Consider the following 19472-nt stretch of genomic DNA (forward strand, 5'->3'; position numbering starts at 1 on the left):
CTGAGCATAATTCCCTCTAGGCCCATGTTGTTGGAAGTGGCAACATTTCATCCTTTCATAGCTTTTATAGCTAAATATTATTCCATTATGTATATAGGCCACATCTTCTTTAACCATTTGTCAACTGATGGATTTGAGTTCAATTTGTCATTTGTCAATTTAGATTGATTTCAGTTCTTGGATATTATAAGTAGTTCTACAATAAACATGTTGCAGTCAACCCTTTGAATTAGTGGTTTTGCATTTGGTGGAGGATACTTAACAGTGGGATAACTGGACCTTATGAATTTTAGTTTTTAATCTTTTGAGGAATTTTCATATTGTTTTCCATAATGGCTATACCAATTTATATTCCCACCAACAGTGTATAACAGAATGACAATAGAAAGAAGGAAGGAACATACCTCAACATAATAAATGTATAACAAACCTATAGCCAAGGTTATACTCAGTGGTAAAAACTGAATAATTTTCCTCTAAGATCAGGAATAAGACAAGGATGTCCCCCTCACCACTATTATCCAATATAGTGTTGGAAGTCCTAATAAGATCTATTAAAAGATAAAAATTATCCAAATTGGAAAGGAAATAAAGCTATACTATTTGCATATGACTTGATAATACACACAAAATTCCAAATTGGGAAACAAAAAATAAGTAAAGAAGCACAATAAAAGATAAGCAATGAATATGAATTCACAGATGGGAAATCAGAATGTCTGGCAAAAATCCAGGGATGCTGAGGTTCGCTACTGATCAGAGACATGCTTCTCAAACAGCCATGAGATGTCACTTTACATACATCCGATGTAGTATCTGTTGATCGACAGGCAACTAATGTTAGTTAAGAACTGACTAGTGAGACACCCTCGGACACTGCTGGTCAGAGCTTAAATGTGTAGGCTTTATAAAGAACAGTCTGGAAGTCTTTATGAATTTTCTCACAAGCTCAAAAGGAAGACTATATTATAGTTACAGATAGTTAAAGGCAACAAAATTGCATACAAAGTGAATAGGGAAAATAAATGTGATGCTATAAATTTCTAGGCTCTGGTAGGTTTATATTGAATAAGACTCAGAAGCATAATGTTGAATGAAGAAATCAAGTAAAACTTTTAGCAAAATACTGTTTCTCTAAATTATAGCAACAAAGTACAAATATATAAACAGAACATAAAATTGTACATGACACATAATAATTCTTGGAATATTATTAATTTTTAATTAGTAAATAATGAATATTAATATGCCAATTATATATAATATGAAATAAAAATAAAATCTAGAAGTATAAATATAAATAATGGAAAATGAGCCTTTTTATTTGGGGATATACATAATCCTAATAATCCTATGTAAGGACAAACATCAAATACATTAATACATGTAACTAATCTAGTGAAATAGTGACATACAATAAAAGATTTTGTACAGATCAATGATGATAAGGTTCTGCAAATTGTGGAATGTGATCAATTCCATGCATTTAGATCAAAAAGATGTGTAATATCACTTAAAAGTTACTTTTTATCTATGTTTGTATGAATACTTATACAGGGAGACTTGTACATTATAGCATTACTTGACTAGAAGTATTTACCCCATGTGGTAGTAGTAGTTTTGTCTGGCTATGAAAAATGATTTTAACTTTTTTCATACTTCTCCAATTTTTGAAATCTTCCTCAATACATATTCTAATCAGGAATATAAAGAATCTATACATAGTTTAATTAAATGGGTATACATTACTAAAGGGAAAGGTGATTTTAAGCAATCAAAGAGGAATAAATGCAATCAGAGTTGTTCTTTTATTGGTTTTTATTTCTTTGTTAATGCAGTAGCAATACCTATTCCAATACCCCTTGAGTGGAAAAATCATTGAAAATTCAGGACCCTGTGTAATATCTCCCTCAGAGTTTCAGGGTTACTGCAGATTGAAGTAATCATTTTCAAAGTTCAGAGTTTCCACAGAATGTTTATATTGTCAACATTCTAGGTGTTTTTAGATCTCTGGAATGTGACCTTGTGGAAGCTAGCATTAGGGAAAGAAATTTTGTTTGGATTATCATCCAAACCCTTTTTATTGTGAATAACTGTAGTTTCTTAGTCACTTGCAGGCTAGCTCCCTGGACACCACAGACTGCTTAAAGGTGAGTGACAAAGTCATTTTATTTATAATCTTCATATTACAAAATGGTAGATCATGTTGTTAACAAATTTACTTTTTCATGCATGACAATACATAACTCAGATTATAGTCATTTCTTTATCTTTTTTAATTTAATTTTATTTATTTTTATATTCCCCATACAATTGCAACCCCCTTATTTTGATCCCAATCCCTTTTTTCCGTGCGCACCACCCCCCCATAGTGTGTCTCTGGTTCATAGTTGTTTGTTGATTTTGATTTTTTCTTTCTTATAGTTATTCTTTTTCCTGGTCCCTTATTTAGGTTTTCTAGATTCCTGCTATGAGTGAGACCATCCGGTATTTTTCTTTTTCCTTCTGGCTTATTTCACTGAGCATGAATATCTTTGTCTTTTAAAACAAGAAATAACTACATTGTTGATATTATAAAAGAACCAAAGTTTCATGTTTGTTAGAAAAATGTTTTTTCAGTGAACTGCTTTGTTGAGATCAAGTTTTTCTATGAGTTAAACTATAGTTAAAAGTAAAACAATTGAGCCGCTAGCTAAAAGATCAGTTTTGTGTCTGGGCTCCCCCAATCTATCTGAGCAATGGTAAATATAATTTCTTTAGCTTCAGGAGCACACACAGGAGAAAAAGCTAAGAGATTCAAGAAATTTTTGAACAGATAGAAAGGAAGAACTTATGGCTGAAAGCAAAGTAGATCATAGTCTATACCTGTGGGGTAAGATGTGTTGAATTGCCTTCTGGTCAAATCTTTCTTCATGGGGTTAGTATCTCAGAACAAAACAGGTCAGAATAAGATGACCTGCTCTCTACACTAGAATTCTCTAAATGTTCTACAATGCTGTCTTCAATGGTTCAGTGGGGTCACTGATTTTTAAGAGTTTAAGAAGGGATGGAAATTATAAGAAAATTAGAGAATTGCTGCTCTTCTTGTGTGGCAATGTGGTGGAATATTTTTCCTATTTTCTACTGTTCACTAAAATTCCCTTATTACATGTTTGTATGAAAATTGTATGGTAATGGTAAACTGTCCATACATAATTTTAGATAAACTTCCAAATACCTAGAGATGTTGGAAATTTATAAATAAGGATCCATTTGATGTTATATGAGTCACATTAGTAATAAAAAGTTAGAGAAATAATTATCTCTATTTGAATGAAAATTATCCTTTTAATATAAAACAATTCTTACTCATAACAATATTATATTATAAAGAAGCTACCAATTAGCTCTTTTATTAGCATTTCTGAATTAAGAATCTTTGACGTTACCATCTTAATTTATACCATTTTCCAAATTGCCTCAGAACAGTTATGGCCAAATAGATCAGAATACGTTATAATGGCTCTATTTTTGCAGTCTTTGATGATAATTGAAATAAAAATCACCTATACTTTTCAAACCTTTTGCAGTTACAACAGATAATATCTGCTGAGCACTGATAATCTCTTTTAATTCTCCTTCTCCCAATCATTTCATGATAATTTCATAAAATGCTTTAAGAAATTTGTTTTCCCTCCAATTGAGAGAATTGCTTGGGAAGCTATCACTTCAGCATCTAATAAGAAAAACCAATAAATAAAGAACCACAAGAAACCCCTCCGTTTAGTTTTCCTTGTTGAAATGGTTCCGGTATGAGAAGATCCCAAACTGGGGAGAGGGACATTGGGTGGTAGTCTGTCTAGTAGCCAACAGGAAAGCTTCCCATTGTTTAGGAACCTCAGCTCCCAAAGGCTCTTGAAGTCAGTGAAAAATTCCCCAATCCAGAGCTTGTATCTGAAGATTGGGACTCAATCACAGCCTAAATTCTGTCTGGACACCATTGTCCTAATGTGCTGTGATTCTATGCTGCTGAGGAAAACCAGGAAAGGTGTGTTACTTACCGGTGAACTAAGATCAACAGGCAAGTGTAGAGATCTTTAAAGGAGGCTCTCATTTTATGATTAAAATAGCCTGTGGTTGCAGTGGTTTATCTATGAGTTGGATAAAAATCCTTGGATAAAAGACATGGGGAAGCATCTTCAGTTTCTGTCTACTTTCCCCAGAAAGCAATAATGGATTCTATTTCTTTGTATCTCACTCAATGTGAGTGTCACAGAAGAGACACTCAAATGTATGTCAATTCCATTTTAAATTGAAGGACATGTTCAGACATAATGTCAGTGAATTTGGTTGCTTTTATTCCAGTATTTTTCTCTGATTTGTAGGAGAATTCAAAAAGCTTACCGATTTATTAAGAAATTCTAATTTCTGAGCATATTTGAGAAACAATTTTTATATCTGATCTCAAGTTTTGGGCTTGAATGAAAATTTTAAAAATGATGAACTTCATTTTTTTTAAAGTATCCTTTATCATAGCTAAGAAACATAAAGTAACCACTTTAAAAAACCCTCTAAAACTCTTGAGCCATATTTTAGTAGGGCAATTTGGTAACACCTATCAAAAATTTAAAATTATGTATCATTTGAACCATTCTGCTGCTAAAATTCTGTTCCATTGATGTGCATACAAAAATATGCTAAGATACATGACAAAGATGCTTATTGCAGTGTGTGCATATGCAGAATATCCACAATTAAGATAAAGTTGAGGCCAGTCATATACAACAGGTAAAACTATGCCAAAAAGAAAAAAAAAAAAAGAATCCAGGATAGACAATATGGAGAAAAGACAATTTTAAATTCTTTTTCCCTGAAGGCAGACTTTTTTATTCAATGTATTTATCTGTTGAGACGTTAATAGCATTACTTCCAGCTGTTCAGATATATTTCCAGTTTTTCAGTGTGTATATTAATTCTTCCATTGAATATTCTTATATAGCAAGTGAAAGTATCACAGATCTGTTCACCAAGATTTCAAGACAATGATCAGGGTCCCAGAAACTAAAAGCACATTCATTCTGCAAAGACTTAGTCTTTGAGAGGAGCATTCGGATGTGGGAATTGTGTTATTTAATAGGAATGTTAGAGCATGGAGGGCCTGGTGCTGGTGGTGGTAACCACTCCACTATAGAAATGCAAGTGCCTTGGGGAGGAATGGGGCAACAGTCACATAAATGGGGGGCTGCTCGTCAGGAGCTGTGATCACAGAAAATGGCAACTGCTAAAACTAGCAAAGATGGGAGGCAGAGGATTTGGGAATGGAGGGAATGGAGGATTAATTGCACACTAATCTCCTCAGGTGCCTCCTGCTGTCTAACCCAAGAGAAGCAAGACACAAGACACCACATGGAGTGCCATTTGTAATGAACCAACTCGACATGGGGAAAAGTAAGGAAAGATGTATATGGAGAAAATAAGTATGGAAAAACAAGATTGTTTTATTTTGAATGGATATGTCATCTCCCACTACTTAAGAACCAAATTGTCAATTTTATAAAATAAAAGCCTGCTAGTATTTGAAAAAAAAAAATACAGCCATTAAAAAGAATGAAATAGGTATGCATCTAGTAATATGCAAAGATTTCAAAGTATATTATGAAGTGAAAAAAGAAAATTTCAGAGTAGTAGGCACCAGATGTTCACTTTTATGTGTATATATTTAAAGAAGGTGTATACTTGTGTTTTTCATATATATATATGTATGTATGTTTATATATATATATATATATATATATATATAAAATACCATTCCTTTTCAGGGCCTAGAGGCTCTCAAGACATGGCTAGATACTCCATCTTGTTTTTCATCCTACTGAGTATTGTGATTGACAAGAGCCAAACCTGTTTTTGTGATCATTACTCATGGACTCAGTGGTCGAGCTGCTCAAAAACTTGTAATTCTGGAATCCAGAGTAGACAAAGGTGAGTGTTAATGATGTAGCTTTTCTTCCAGTCATGGGAACTGTTAATTACAGTAATATCAGGAGTGCTACCCTAAGCAACGGGAAAAATATATCTAAAAGTAAGAATTCCATTTGGTTGGAATTTGAGGTCTTTTCAACATAAGATTGAAATGAAGTCTACTTTTGTTCTCCATAAAGTTGAGGCATTTCAAAGAAATTTAACTAAGAATCTGTAATATTTTCAGCTATTTAACTCAAGCTTTTTTACAGTCAGCCTCTAACTGCTTGCCTACAGTTAGTGAGTAAATTATAGAGAATTTTCTACTCATTAAACTGAGATTAACAGGACCTCAATTGAGCAGTATTGCTAGCTATTTGTTTGATTGTTGGCATGTACAAGAAGGCAAGAAGACTGTGTTTACTGATAACATTTAATAATTCAGTCTTTTCCCCAATTCAGATTACTCAGCCCCCACAGTTTCTTTAAATTTGTTAGAGGTTTCTAAAGTACCATGGAGATGTTCACATGACTTTGGGTAGAAAGACATATATTTAATGTGTTTTAACTGTTACTGTACTTTTTAGAGTCTTATTTTAGGAAATTATTTTTCCGTATGTATTATCAAATCACCCATTGACTTCCTGCAACAAGCCATCCACTAAGTGTAAAACAGATTTGCTTATGATACTCCTCTTACTCAAGAGCCCTCAGTGGCTCTCTACTGCTACGAAATAAAGTACAAGGTGTTCTACCCACCTCCATCTTGTACTTCTCAGCTCCATCCCACAAACTCCTGCATGGACATGGTATGCTCCTCTGCTTGAGTCTCTGCACCCACCCTTCCCTTTGTTGTCTGAGCATTCCCAGAGCTTTCCAAGGTATATCTCCTGTCACCTTCTCTTTGAATCTTTGGCCCCCAGCACTGTCACTCTTTCTCCACCATTGCTCTTACTACATTGTGGTGTCATCTGTTAAGCAATTTGAAGGCACTTTCTTCTTTCTTGTCTTTGCCTTCTAGTCCCTCCCAGAAATTTCATTAGAACCTGCTTTATGGATGTGTGACCTATGTAGGAACACAGGATCCCACACTCAGAAGGTCTCTGAGTTTGGCTTAATGTTCTACTGTCACTGTCTTGAAATTTTCAGTTTCAAACAAGAGACCCTCCCATTTTTATTTTGCACTAGGCCCCACAAATTGTACATCCAGTTCTGAATTCCATTAAGTAGTCACAACTGCACATATGCCAACCTGCCCGATTTTCTATGAAACATTCTTTCCTTTATTAATGCTTAATGACATTAATGCTTAGTGGACTTAGAGTCACTGTAAACACATTCATTCTAAGCAGCCTTTTCCTTACTGTTACAGACAAATAGTAGTAGATCAGTACTATTTGGCGTACTCTTGTGATCAGCTTTGCACCAAGCAGGAGACCCGACAGTGTAACTGGCAAACTTGTCCTATCAACTGCCTCCTGGGAGATTATGGACCATGGTCAGACTGTGATCCTTGTGTTGGAAAACAGGTAGGTGAAACATGAGCACACTCAGAAAACCTGAATCATAATAAAATGCTCACATTCCCTGCCAGACTTAATAATCACAAGTGACAAATTTCTTCAATTTCTGAAAATAAACTATCCCAACTTCCATTGCAGGAAAATTCCATTTAGAAATATTTTTATTTTGATGAACTCATTTTATATGTTTTACTATCAAAAGGAATTCAAAAGAAAAAGGAGCATCAAAAAGAAAATCTGCCCCAGGATTGATACTGAACTTGCCCAGCCCTGAATTCCACTGTCTTTGTCCTCTAGATGCTTAGAAAGCAAAGCAGGTGCTAGGAAATGAGGGTTTCCATCCAAGATTTAAAATTAGAAAGGAGGCACATTAATCAAAAGCCTGATACTTTGCCCTCCTCTAATTTTCCTCTCTGCGTGGGAAAGCCCCTCTGTTTGCTGTTCCCAATTGCAATATTTACCTACCTCAGACTCCTCCCTGCCAGGAGAGTGGCCCATGTGAACTGTGCCTCTCCCCATCCCAAACAGGGAAAGTGCTGAGCATTCACACATTTGGGAAGACAGCTAAAAACTAAACTCATACATGGATCACTCACTCTTTGAGGGAAACTGTTCTAACCTCACACATCATCTTATTCAAAGTTCATATCACATTGTGCCTTCTTACCCATCATCAATTAAAAGAGGGTGTATATTGTGTCTTGGATTTTTTTTACTTCAAAGTCAGTACTTTTTAATCCTGCCTTATTTCTGGCATTCTCTGACTCTGTTTTACTACTTCCCATTGAAAATCTTTAAAGTGTGAAGAATGTGTCAACCTCAATTTCCATGGTGACCTCCCTTTGTGAAGGAACCCCAAAATCCTTTCATATTTATCACTTCATGCTATCTTTGAGAAGCAGAAGGAATATTGTTATTTATTTAAAGAATTTAATACATTCAGAAGACTCAGTAAATATTTGTACTTTTGATTTAATTTAGAAACCTATGATTTTCAAAGTTAGAAGTCTTAGAAATCTCTTTGTCCATTTCTCACTTTACAAGTTGGCAAACTGAGACCCAGGGAGGTGACTTTTCTAAGGACACACAATAATGGAGCTGGAAAAATTATTAATAAATGTAGGAAATACCATCATAAAAAAAAATAAAAACCACAGTGATTGAGAAACCCAGTTTTCTTCAAAATCACTTAGCTTTGACCCTGCCTCATTTACTCACCCTGCTCTCCTTTACTTCCAGTTTAGAGTTAGATCCATCTTACGCCTCCATCAGTTTGGAGGAGAACCATGTACTGAACCACTGGTGACTTCGCGAGCATGCCTTCCATCTAAGCTCTGCAAAATTGAAGTGGTAGACTGCAAGAATAAATTCCAGTGTGACAGTGGTAATGTACTTTGGAAAGTGTTCTATCTCCACTAAAAATGACTTGACTAAATAAAGTTATTCCAACTGACTACCAGTAAAAGTCATGATAGAAAAGGCCCACCATATTTTAAGCATGGGGAGGTGGGGGTGTTATGCTACAAATTACCAAGCTATTCATCTGTGAAATTACAGCTTTCAAGCTATAATCATCTTGACCACTTACCTGATTCATTTGTTCATCAGGTACTGGTGCCCAGGTCCCTAGACTGTTTCAAAGCAGCAGGAAGAGAGAGGAGGAGGAAAAGAAGGAATTGGCAAATACTTTTATTTTTTATTTATTTTTTTTAATCTTAAATTTTATTTTTATATTCCCCCATACAATTGCAAACGCCCCATTCTGACCCCAATCCTTCCCTCCCGCCCCCCACCCCCCAAAAAGTGTCTCTGGTTCATAGTTTTTTGTTGATTTTGATTTTCACTTTCTTATATTCATTTTCCTGGTCCCTTATTTAAGTTTTCTAGATTCCTGCTATGAGTGAGACCATCCGGTATTTTTCTTTTTCTTTTTGGCTAATTTCGCTGAGCATGATCCCTTCCAGCGCCATCCATGTTGCTGCAAATTGCATGTGTTTATCTTTTTGAATGCTGAGTAATATTCCATGGTATATATGTACCACATCTTCTTGATCCAGTCATCTATTTTTGGGCATTTGGGTTGTTTCCAAAGCTTAGCTATTGTAAATAGTGCTGCTATAAACATAGGGGTGCAGGTGCTCTTTGGAATTGATGTTTCTGTGTCCTTTGGGTAAATACCTAGGAGTGGAATTGCTGGATCATATGGAAGCTCTATGTTTAGTAGGTCCAGAAATCTCCACACAGCTCTCCATAGTGGTTGGACCAGTTTGCACTCCCACCAACAGTGCACAAGAGTTCCTTTTTCTCCACATCCTCGCCAACATTTGTTGTTGCTAGTTTTTTTAATATGTGCCATTCTCACTGGTGTAAGATGGTATCTCATGGTAGTTTTGATTTGCATTTCCCTGATGACAAGTGATGTTGAACACTTTTTCATATGTCTGTTGGCCATTTGCATTTCCTCTTCAGAGAAGTTTCTTTTTAGCTCTTCTGCCCATTTTTTGACTGGATTATTTTCTTTGTTGTTGCTGAGTCTCATCAGCTCTTTGCAGATTTTGTGATCAGTCCTTTATCATTAGTGTTGGGTGCAAAAATGTTCTCCCAGTTGGTGGGGTTCTCTTTGTTTTTGTTATTGTCTCTTTTGCTGTGCAGAAGCTCTTTAATTTGATGTAGTCCCAGCTGTTTATCTTTGCCTTCACTATCACTGCTTTGGGTGATGTGTCTGTAAAGATGTCTTTGATGTGCAAATCCCGTAGTGTTTCGCCTATATTTCCTTCTATGTATTTTATGGTTTCAGGTCTTATGTCTAGTTCTTTAATCCATTTTGAGTTGATTTTTGTGTATGGTGTGAGGTAGTGGTCAAGCTTCATTCTTTTGCATGTAGCGACCCAGTTTTCCCAGCACCATTTATTGAACAAACTTTCTTTGCTCCAATGCATAGTCTTTGCTCCTTTGTCAAAGATTAGTTGACCATAAATCTGTGGGTTTATTTCTGGATCTTCTATTCGATTCCATTGGTCTGTATATCTGTTCTTGTTCCAATACCATGCAGTTTTGATGATTATGGCTTTGTAGTATAGTTTGAAGTCTGGGAGTTTGATGCCTCCATTTCCTTCTTTTTTTTTCAGTAGAGCTTTGGCTATTCGGGGTTTTTGGTGATTCCATATGAATTTCATCAATAATTGTTCTATTTCTTTGAAGAATGCCATTGAGATTTGATTGGAATAGCATTGAATCTGTATATTGCTTTTGGTAGGATGGCCATTTTAATAATGTTTATTCTTCCAATCCATGAGCAGGGGATGTCTTTCCATTTCTTTGTGTCTTCTTCTATTTCTTTTAACAGTGTTTTATAGTTTTCTTTGTATAGGTCCTTTACCTCTTTTTTAGATTTATTCCCAAATATTTGATTTTTTTTGTTTCGATAATAAAAGGGGTGGTTTTTTTGATTTCTTCTTCTTCAGATTTATTGTTTGTGTATAGGAAGGCTACTGACTTTTGCATGTTGATTTTGTATCCTGCCACTTTACTGAACTGACCGATGAGTTGAATTAGTTTTTCTGTGGAGATTTTGGGGTTCTCTATGTATATTATCATATCATCTGCAAATAGTGATAGTTTGACTTCTTCTTTTCCTATTTGGATTCCTTGGATGTCTTTCTCTTGTCTTATTGCTCTGGCTAGGACTTCCAGTATTATATTGAAAAGCAGTGGTGAGAGTGGACATCCTTGTCTTGTTCCAGATCTTAATGGAATTGCTTTCAGCTTTTCACCATTGAGAATGATACTGGCTGTTGGCTTGTCATAGATGGCCTTTATGATGTTGAGGTATGTTCCTTGTATCCCAAGAATTTCAAGGGCTTTTATCATGAATGGGTGTTGCACTTTGTCGAAAGCTTTCTCAGCATCTATTGATATTGTCATATGGTTTTTATATTTCTTTTTGTTGATGTGTTGGATAACGTTGATTGATTTTCGGATGTTAAACCATCCTTGTGCCCCTGGAATGAATCCAACTTGGTCGTGGTGAATTATCTTATGGATACATTGTTGGATTCTGATAGCTAAAATTTATTGAGGATTTTTGCATCAGTGTTCATTAGGGAGATTGGCCTATAGTTTTCCTTTTTTGTGTTGTCCTTATTCGGTTTTGGTATTAGTGTAATATTGGCTTCATAGAACGTGTTTGGTATTGTCCCTTCCTTCTCAATTTTTTGGAAGAGTTTGTGAAGGATAGGCACTAATTCGTCTCTGAATGTTTGGTAGAATTCATTTGTAAATCCATCAGGTCCTGGGCTTTTGTTTTGGGGAGGTTTTTGATTACCATTTCAATTTCGCTGCTTGTAATTGGTCTGTTTATGTGTTCTATTTCTTCTTTATCTAGCTTTGGGTGATTGTAGAGTTGTAGGAATTTGTCCATCTCCTCTAGATTGTTGAACTTGTTTCCATATAACTGTTCATAGTAGTTACTGATTATTCTTTTGATTTCTGCTGTGTCCGTTGTGATTTCTCCTCTTTCATTTATGATCCTGTGTATTTGTGCTTTCTCCCCTTTTTCCTTTGTGAGCCTGGCTAGGGGTTTGTCTATTTTATTGATTTTTTCAAAGAACCAGCTCTTGGTTTCATTGATCTTTTGGATTGTTTTTTTAGTTTCAATTTCATTTATTTCTGCTTTGGTTTTTATTATTTCTTTTCTTCTACTGGATTTGGGTTTTTTTGTTGTTCTTTTTCTAGATCTTTGAGCTTCGAGATTAGGTTGTTTCTTTGAGTTCTTTCTTGTTTCTTGATGTGAGCTTCTATTGCTATATATTTTCCTCTTATTACTGCTTTTGCTGCATCCCATACATTTAGGATATTGGTGTCCTCCTTGTCATTCAATTCAAAGAATTTTTTAATTTCTTCTTTGATCTCCTCGTTAGTCCAGTGGTCTTCCAGTAGTGTGACTTTTAATCTCCATGAGGTAGGATAGTTCCTTGCCTTCTTTTTATGATTTATTTCTAGTTTGATGCCTTCATGGTCAGAAAAGATGGTTGGTATGATTTCAATCTTGGTGTATCTGTTGATGTTTGTCTTGTGCCCCAGTATGTGATCGATCCTGGAGAATGATCCGTGTGCGCTTGAGAAAAATGTGTACTCCGTTTTTTTTGGGTTTAGTGTTCTATAGATGTCTGTTAAGCCCAAATGCTCTAGGTCCTTATTTAGAGCTTTAGTTTCTTTACTTATTTTTGTCTTGTTGATCTATCCATTGTTGATAGTGGTGTGTTGAAGTCTCCCACTACGTATGTGTTTTCTCTGATGTCTGTTTTCAGAGAGGACAACAGTTGTCTGATATATTTGGTGCTCTTTCGTTTGGTGAGTATATGTTAATGAGTGTTATTTCTTCTTGAAGTATTGTCCCCTTAATCATAATGTAGTGACCATTGGGGTCTCTTTATTTTTTTGAGTTTGAAGTCTGTTTTATCTGATATAAGTATAGCTGTTCCTGCTTTCTTTTTGGCCCATTTGCTTGTAGGATTGTTTTCCATCCTTTGACTTTGAGCCTATTTTTATCTTTTGTAGCTAAATGTGTTTCCTGGAGACAGCAAAAGGTTGGGTTTTGTTTTCTTAATCCAGGCTGCAACTCTGTGTCTTTTTATTGAAGAGTTTAGTCCATTTACATTTAGAGTTAATATTGATATGTTAGCATCTGTATTTGCCATTATGTTTGTCTTTCCTTTGATTTTATTTATTCTTTTAATAACTTTTTTTTTTGGTCTTCTTTCGTTGTTATTCGTCCCTCTGAGGTTCTGGCTTTAGGATTCCTTGTAGTATTTTTTGGAGTGGGGGTTTATTTGTAATGAAATTCCGGAGTTCTCTTTGTCTGGGAAGGTCCATATTCTTTCTTCATGGAGGAAAGAGAGCTTTGCGGGATAGAGTATTCTTGGTTGGCATCTGTTTTCTTGGAGTCTGTTGACTATGTCCCTCCACTCTCTCCTTGCCCGTAGTGTTTCTTCAGAGAAGTCTGATGTCAGCCTGATTGGTTTTCCTTTGAATGTTATCTGTTTCTTCCCTCTTGTCAGCTTCATTATTTTTTCCTTGTCCTGGATTCTTGGGAGCTTTACTATTATGTGTCTTGCTGTGTTTTTCCTTTCGTCGTGGAAGTTTGGTGTTCTTCTTGCTTCTTGTATATCAATTTTCAGCTCCTTCTTCGCATTTGGGAAGTTCTCTTCAATTATCTCCTGGAATATTTTCTCTGTTCCTACATCTCTCTCCTCTCCTTCTGGAATTCCTATAACTCTTATATTTCCTTTCCTCATGGAGTCAGATAGTTCTCGAAGTCTTTCTTCATTCTTTTTCCTTCGTACTTCTCTTTCCTTTTCTGTTTTGGTTCTTTTTATTTCTGTGTCTTCAAGAGAACTTATTCGTTCTTCCATTTCATCTATTCTGCTTTCCTTGCTTTTCCCGGAGTTCTTTAGTTCCTCCATTAATTCTTTGATCTCCTGCATTTCTTTTACTTCCCTCTTTAGGGACTCAATTTCATTCTTCTGACCATTGTTTTCCCTCTTTAGGGACTCAATTTCCTTCTTCTGATCTATCACTTTTTTAATCATGGCAATTTAAATTCTCTTTCTGGAAGGCTCAGAAGTTCTTCCAAGTTGCTGTCGTTGCAATCTGGGGAGTGGTTTTCTTTTTGTGGTGTGCTTCTTTCCTGAGGAGTTGTTAGGTTGCGTGTGGTTCTTCTACTCCCTACTGTCTGTTTTCTAATTTGTCGTATGCGTTGGGACACTGTGATGCTCGGACTGACTGGCATCTTGGGTGAACTTCTCCGCTCCCCTCTGGCTCTTCCAGGAGCCATCTCTGCCTTCTGGGGGAGCTTTCTGCTGGTTTTAGGCAGTTTTTACTGAAGAAATGTCCCTGTTCTCAAATGGCGAAGCGGGATGCAGTCCCTGCGCCTCCGGTTTCAGGCACACTCTTCTGCGCACCCGGTCTGCCCCGGACGTGAGTGCCTGCTCCCTCTGTGGGCTCAGACTGCTGGTGGGAAGGGGCCTGGCGTGGAATAACTTCCCGGCTGGCCACTGCAGAAGCCTTCTGCCCTTTTCAAGCAGTCTTAAGAAATTTCCTGTTCTATGGGGTGTTAGTGACTTTTTTTTTTCCTGGTCACTAGGTGGCGCCAGAGATCTCTCCTAGTGTCCTTGGGGGGCTGTTTTTCGTCCCCCCAACCCCGTGGGACAGGGAGCAGAGCGGGAATGGTAGGGTACACCTCAACAGCTTTGGGGTGCTGTGTCTGCCTTGTGCCCCACCGTCGTGGAGAACCCACGCCCCGAATTTTCGTGCCCCGGGTCTCAGTTCAAAGCCCTCAGTTCCAGGACGTGGGCTGTAGCCCAGTTCAGTGGCGCGGGAATGGCGCCTTTTGCACCGCTCCCGTGCCTGGGCGCCTGGTTCCTGCTCACTCAGGGAGGGACCTTCACCTCAGTGAGGACCTCCGCGTGTCTCCCCGCAAGCCTAGGTCGTCTCCCCGCAAGCCTAGGTCGCAGGCGCGGGGACCTGGGCAGCCGCGATCTGCACTTGCTTTTCAAGCTCCCCGAGCGCGCCGCGTTTCCGCGCCAGCTTACCGGCAGCCCGGACTGTGTGCGCGTCTCCCGGGGTCTTTGTTCTTCTCTATTGGCGCCCAGATCCGTTCGCTCGCCGTGGCGAATCCTGCAGGGTTCGCCTCAGCTCCCGTTCACGGGGTGTGGTGGCTGCAATAGTTCCTTTCCACTCACGTCCCGCTTGCTGCGTCGTTTGTTCTTGTTGGTTGTTTTGGTTTGTTGTTTCCCTCCTCTCTGCAGGTCGGAGAGTGCTGCCTCTGTGTGCGGGGAGGGGAGCAGGGTTCTGCGCTTCCCTCCCTTCTAGTCCTCTTTTATGGCCACTTTCTTCTTCGGGCAGTTCGCTGGAGTCACCCGTTTATCTTCCGTGTCCCGGTTCTCACTGGGACCTGCCGCTTTTCCTCCCTATTAACTTTTTTTAATGGGAGATCTTACTCGCAGCGTCTCCTCGCCGCCATGTTGCTCCGCCCATCTCGGCAAATACTTTTAATTGGCTATTTATAAACACAAATCTATCATCATAATAAACCACTGAAAAGGAGTGGCAGATTAAACAAAATTTCAAGAGTTTAAGATAACAATATTAATATTAAGATATGAAGTCAGGGGGCTCACCAGAGATAATGTGACAGATTTTCTTGGGTGAGCCATTGAATGGTTACAAAGGTAATTCCAAAAGAGAAGATTGAAAATTATTTAAATGATGGCAACATTCACATCAAGCTTAGTATTTATTCAGTTTCACAAATTTTGATATTTAAGGTTCATTAGATCATAATCAAATCTTGAATATATTGTTTAATCATATATATTCTCTTGATAGTTAATAGCACTTCAGTGCTCACCACTTTGAACAGTCTAGATCAGATCTCTGCAAACTTTTTTAGAAAGTCCAGATGGGAAATATTTTAGACTTTGCAGGCCATACGGTGTATGTTGCAACTACTCAATGCTGGGTTGCAGCAGCAAAGCTGCCATAGACAGTATGTAAACAAATTAGCGAGGCTGAATTCCAATAAAATTTTATTTACAAAAACAGACAGCAGGTCAGTTTTAGGCCGTGGGCTGTAGTTCATGGACCTCTTCTCTGAATTGTCAATTTGAAGTTAAAGTAAAATTAGCATTCAGATTAATAAAATCCACAATGTGTCTGTGGGTAGAGTATACTGAATATTATTCATAACTAGACCCCAGATTTCAAATTCCCCAGACAACTGACCCAGGCTTGCTTCTAATATTTTCTCCTCTGACCCTTATATCCTTCCTGCCTCCTGTTTTGCCAGTGTTTTCTGAGTATCAGACAGGAAGACTGGTTCCAGGGCTTTCCCTCTGTACCCCATACCCCAACCTGTAACATTAGGTTGAGATGTGGTAGAGAGAATTACACCATCATGTGAATAAAATCATTTCACATATTGACAAAAGAGAGAATGTGAGAAAAATCTTGATGCGAAGACTGAGGGGGATATAGATGTAAACATATATCCAGAATATTAAGGCAAGGATTTAGAACAAATTACCAGGAAGAATTTTATTTGATAGATGAGAAATCTGTGAAATTCATTGCAAAAAGTCTTTGTTAATGCAAAAAATATTCACAAATTTGACAAATGTTTATATATATCCATGGTCACCTATGCCTAATGAGTGCTTTCAGAAAGGTTTGTAGTGTAAGCACCATTAATCTCTAGTTCACCAGCAATATGCCCACCTCCCTTGATTTAAAAAAGTAGCTTTTGGAATGCATCTGTAATGACTGGTAAGCAAATAACACCCTGAGCTCTCTTAGTGACCCAAGTATTGAGGTTCGGGTCTCTTCCTTGGGGACTGCAAGATCTTCCGATGGTCCAGTCACACCTAGTTAATCCTGACACAAGATGTCATGGGCATCCATTCTGAAAAGGTGGTGCCATGGTATATTGGTGGTTAAATATACCACTGAAGACCATATTCTTAAAGGGAAGAAAAAATTGAACAGACCATTGTATGTCTGACTCAGGATTGTATTTGGTCCTTAATTGATGAAGAACGGACTACCCTAAAATAAGTTTCCTTCATCCTTTTCCTTCCTCAGTGCTGCTATTCAGAGTCCCTAAAACAAAAGACTATGATATATTAATGTACACAGGGATCTTTGAGAATACCCGAAACTATACCCTTGCAATGTGCCAACTCCTCTCTCAAAGTCCTAAGTTTACACATAAAGGCTAGAGAATTTGCAACTGCTTTCAAAATAATATGCCATTGTTATATTATAAATCAGTGCAAGCTGACAGGGAAAACATGTGCAATTTCTAAACGATTGCATAAGTTCAAGTTTGAGTGGATATGTGTGTGCTACTTAAAGCATACTGATTTCTGCAAATCCTGTAATGTTGAAACTGCTCTTCACCTTTCCCATCACTCTTTTGAAATAGAGTACATTCATGCCCAACAGTATTGCTCCACTTCCTCTATCATTGAAATTTCATGGCCTGGGGCATTTCTCAGCTGAGTCCCACCATGGCTAGATCACTCATTTCATCCATTTCTTTTCTTTTTTTTTAATTATAAATTTTATTTTATATTTCCCATACAATTGCAACCCCCTTATTTTGACCCCAATCCCTCCCCTCCCCGCCCCCCACCACACATAGAGTGTCTCTGGTTCATAGTTGTTTGTTGATTTTGATTTTCACTTCTTTTTTTTTTTTTTTTTAAAGATTATTTATTTATTTTACAAGCACTGGTACAGTCAGAAGCGCGGGAGGGTGAGAGAATTCACCAGAGCCAGAGCAGGAGCAGAGCAGCAGAAGGACCAAAGTACACTGCTGAGGGGAGCAGCGGGCGGCAGGAGAGGTCCGCGCGCCATGCGGACCCTCCTCCGGTGGCCGGGGAGCAGCCGGGGATCGAACCAGCGCTGCAGAGGCTGCGGGCAGCTTCACAACCCAGCGCTCAACCGCTGCGCCACCAGGGGAGGCCCGATTTTCACTTTCTTATAGTTATTCATTTCCTGGTCCCTTATTTAAGTTTTCTAGATTCCTGCTATGAGTGAGACCATCCGGTATTTTTCTTTTTCTTTTTGGCTAATTTCGCTGAGCATGATCCCTTCCAGCGCCATCCATGTTGCTGCAAATTGCATGTGTTTATCTTTTTTGAATGCTGAGTAATATTCCATGGTGTATATGTACCACATCTTCTTGATCCAGTCATCTATTTCATTTCATCCATTTCTAAATATCATTCAAGAGGTGTCCTCTTGCCTTCGTCCCTACCATGGCTAATAGGTGTTCTCCAGTATCCCTGGAAGTACCAACTGGGTAGAATTTCTTGTATTCAAAAGTGTTGGGTGACCTGCTCACAAAGCAAAGCTAAGGAAAACTGTACCCTGCTCCTGTAACCCAACATCTGTCTAGGGAAACTGGAATATTCTTTAATGTAGCCATGTCAAAAATAAGCTTTTGCTCTAATTGTAAGTGATAGGTTCAAAATGCTTAAAAATGTAATATTGTTTTTAAGAAAAAAACATTGCAATTCAAACTAAGTTACCCATTCTTTTCTGCCCTGGAAAAAAACAAAAAACTGGAGATGTACTGTTTTAAAAATAAAACATCTTTCAGATTATATCTTGGGATTGAGACAAATTCAATTCTATTTATATTTTCAGTCTATATGACTATGGTGTTCATAACTATATTCTTTATAATAACCATTTATAATAATGGCCCAGATTGAAAGTAAGATTTTAAATAATCAAATGAAAATTTAATTTTTTTCATTATATTCTATCTTCTAAATGAAAATTATTAACTAAAAGAGTTAAAAACTCTTGGGGAATTCTCTATTAATAAAAAAATATTAATTCAACAGAGTAATACTCACTTTCCCCCAAGTATTTCAGTTAGTTGCAGTAATCATACATAACTGTAATAAGGTGCTGATCACAACTTAAAATAGTTAGCCAGATGAGTTTAAGTAAAACATTTTACATTTTGGGGGAAACCTGTGTACAATGGTGTATAATGATGTGTATAATGTATATGATGGTATATAATGATGCCAGCATGCCTCGCTACAGGGAAGGGGTGAAGGAGAAGGAGAGGGGCTGTCATTGTCTATTGGCATATCAATTTCTGTAAAACATACTTACATACTAATTCCAAGAATCCTTATGAAACTCAGCAAATTTTTACAGGAAGGGAGTTATCTGAGCATTCGGCATTTGTACTATTGGATAAATTTACTCACTTCACCTACTATGTAATACAGTACTATCTAAGCATTTAACTTGTCCAAAAAAAAAATAATTAGGTGTAATAATATGTATAATTATTTTACTATCCATAATTACTACATATATATTTGCTGCTAGTAATTGTTTTACTACATATAATTTACTATATTGAATTATTTTTGGACAAATTAAATTCTTAATACTGTATCAGGTAGAAGGTGAAGTGAGTGA

General features: G+C 37.2%; 1 protein-coding gene across 1 annotated transcript in view; it reads left to right on the forward strand.

Annotated features, from left to right (window-relative positions):
* Positions 1 to 2065: 2065 nt before the first annotated feature.
* C6 (complement C6) overlaps positions 2066 to 19472 on the forward strand; it is a 58118-nt gene continuing 40711 nt past the window's right edge. The window contains exons 1-5 of the mRNA XM_037529490.2: positions 2066 to 2150; positions 5339 to 5427; positions 5799 to 5961; positions 7313 to 7469; positions 8703 to 8847. Of these exons, the coding sequence (XP_037385387.1) occupies positions 5403 to 5427; positions 5799 to 5961; positions 7313 to 7469; positions 8703 to 8847 (490 nt within the window). The 5' untranslated portion in view covers positions 2066 to 2150; positions 5339 to 5402. The remainder of the gene's footprint in view (positions 2151 to 5338; positions 5428 to 5798; positions 5962 to 7312; positions 7470 to 8702; positions 8848 to 19472) is intronic.

The sequence above is a fragment of the Talpa occidentalis genome, unplaced genomic scaffold (genome assembly GCF_014898055.3).
Source record: "Talpa occidentalis isolate TD23 unplaced genomic scaffold, MPIMG_talOcc4v2.1 talOcc4.6, whole genome shotgun sequence".
Lineage (NCBI taxonomy): Eukaryota > Metazoa > Chordata > Mammalia > Eulipotyphla > Talpidae > Talpa > Talpa occidentalis.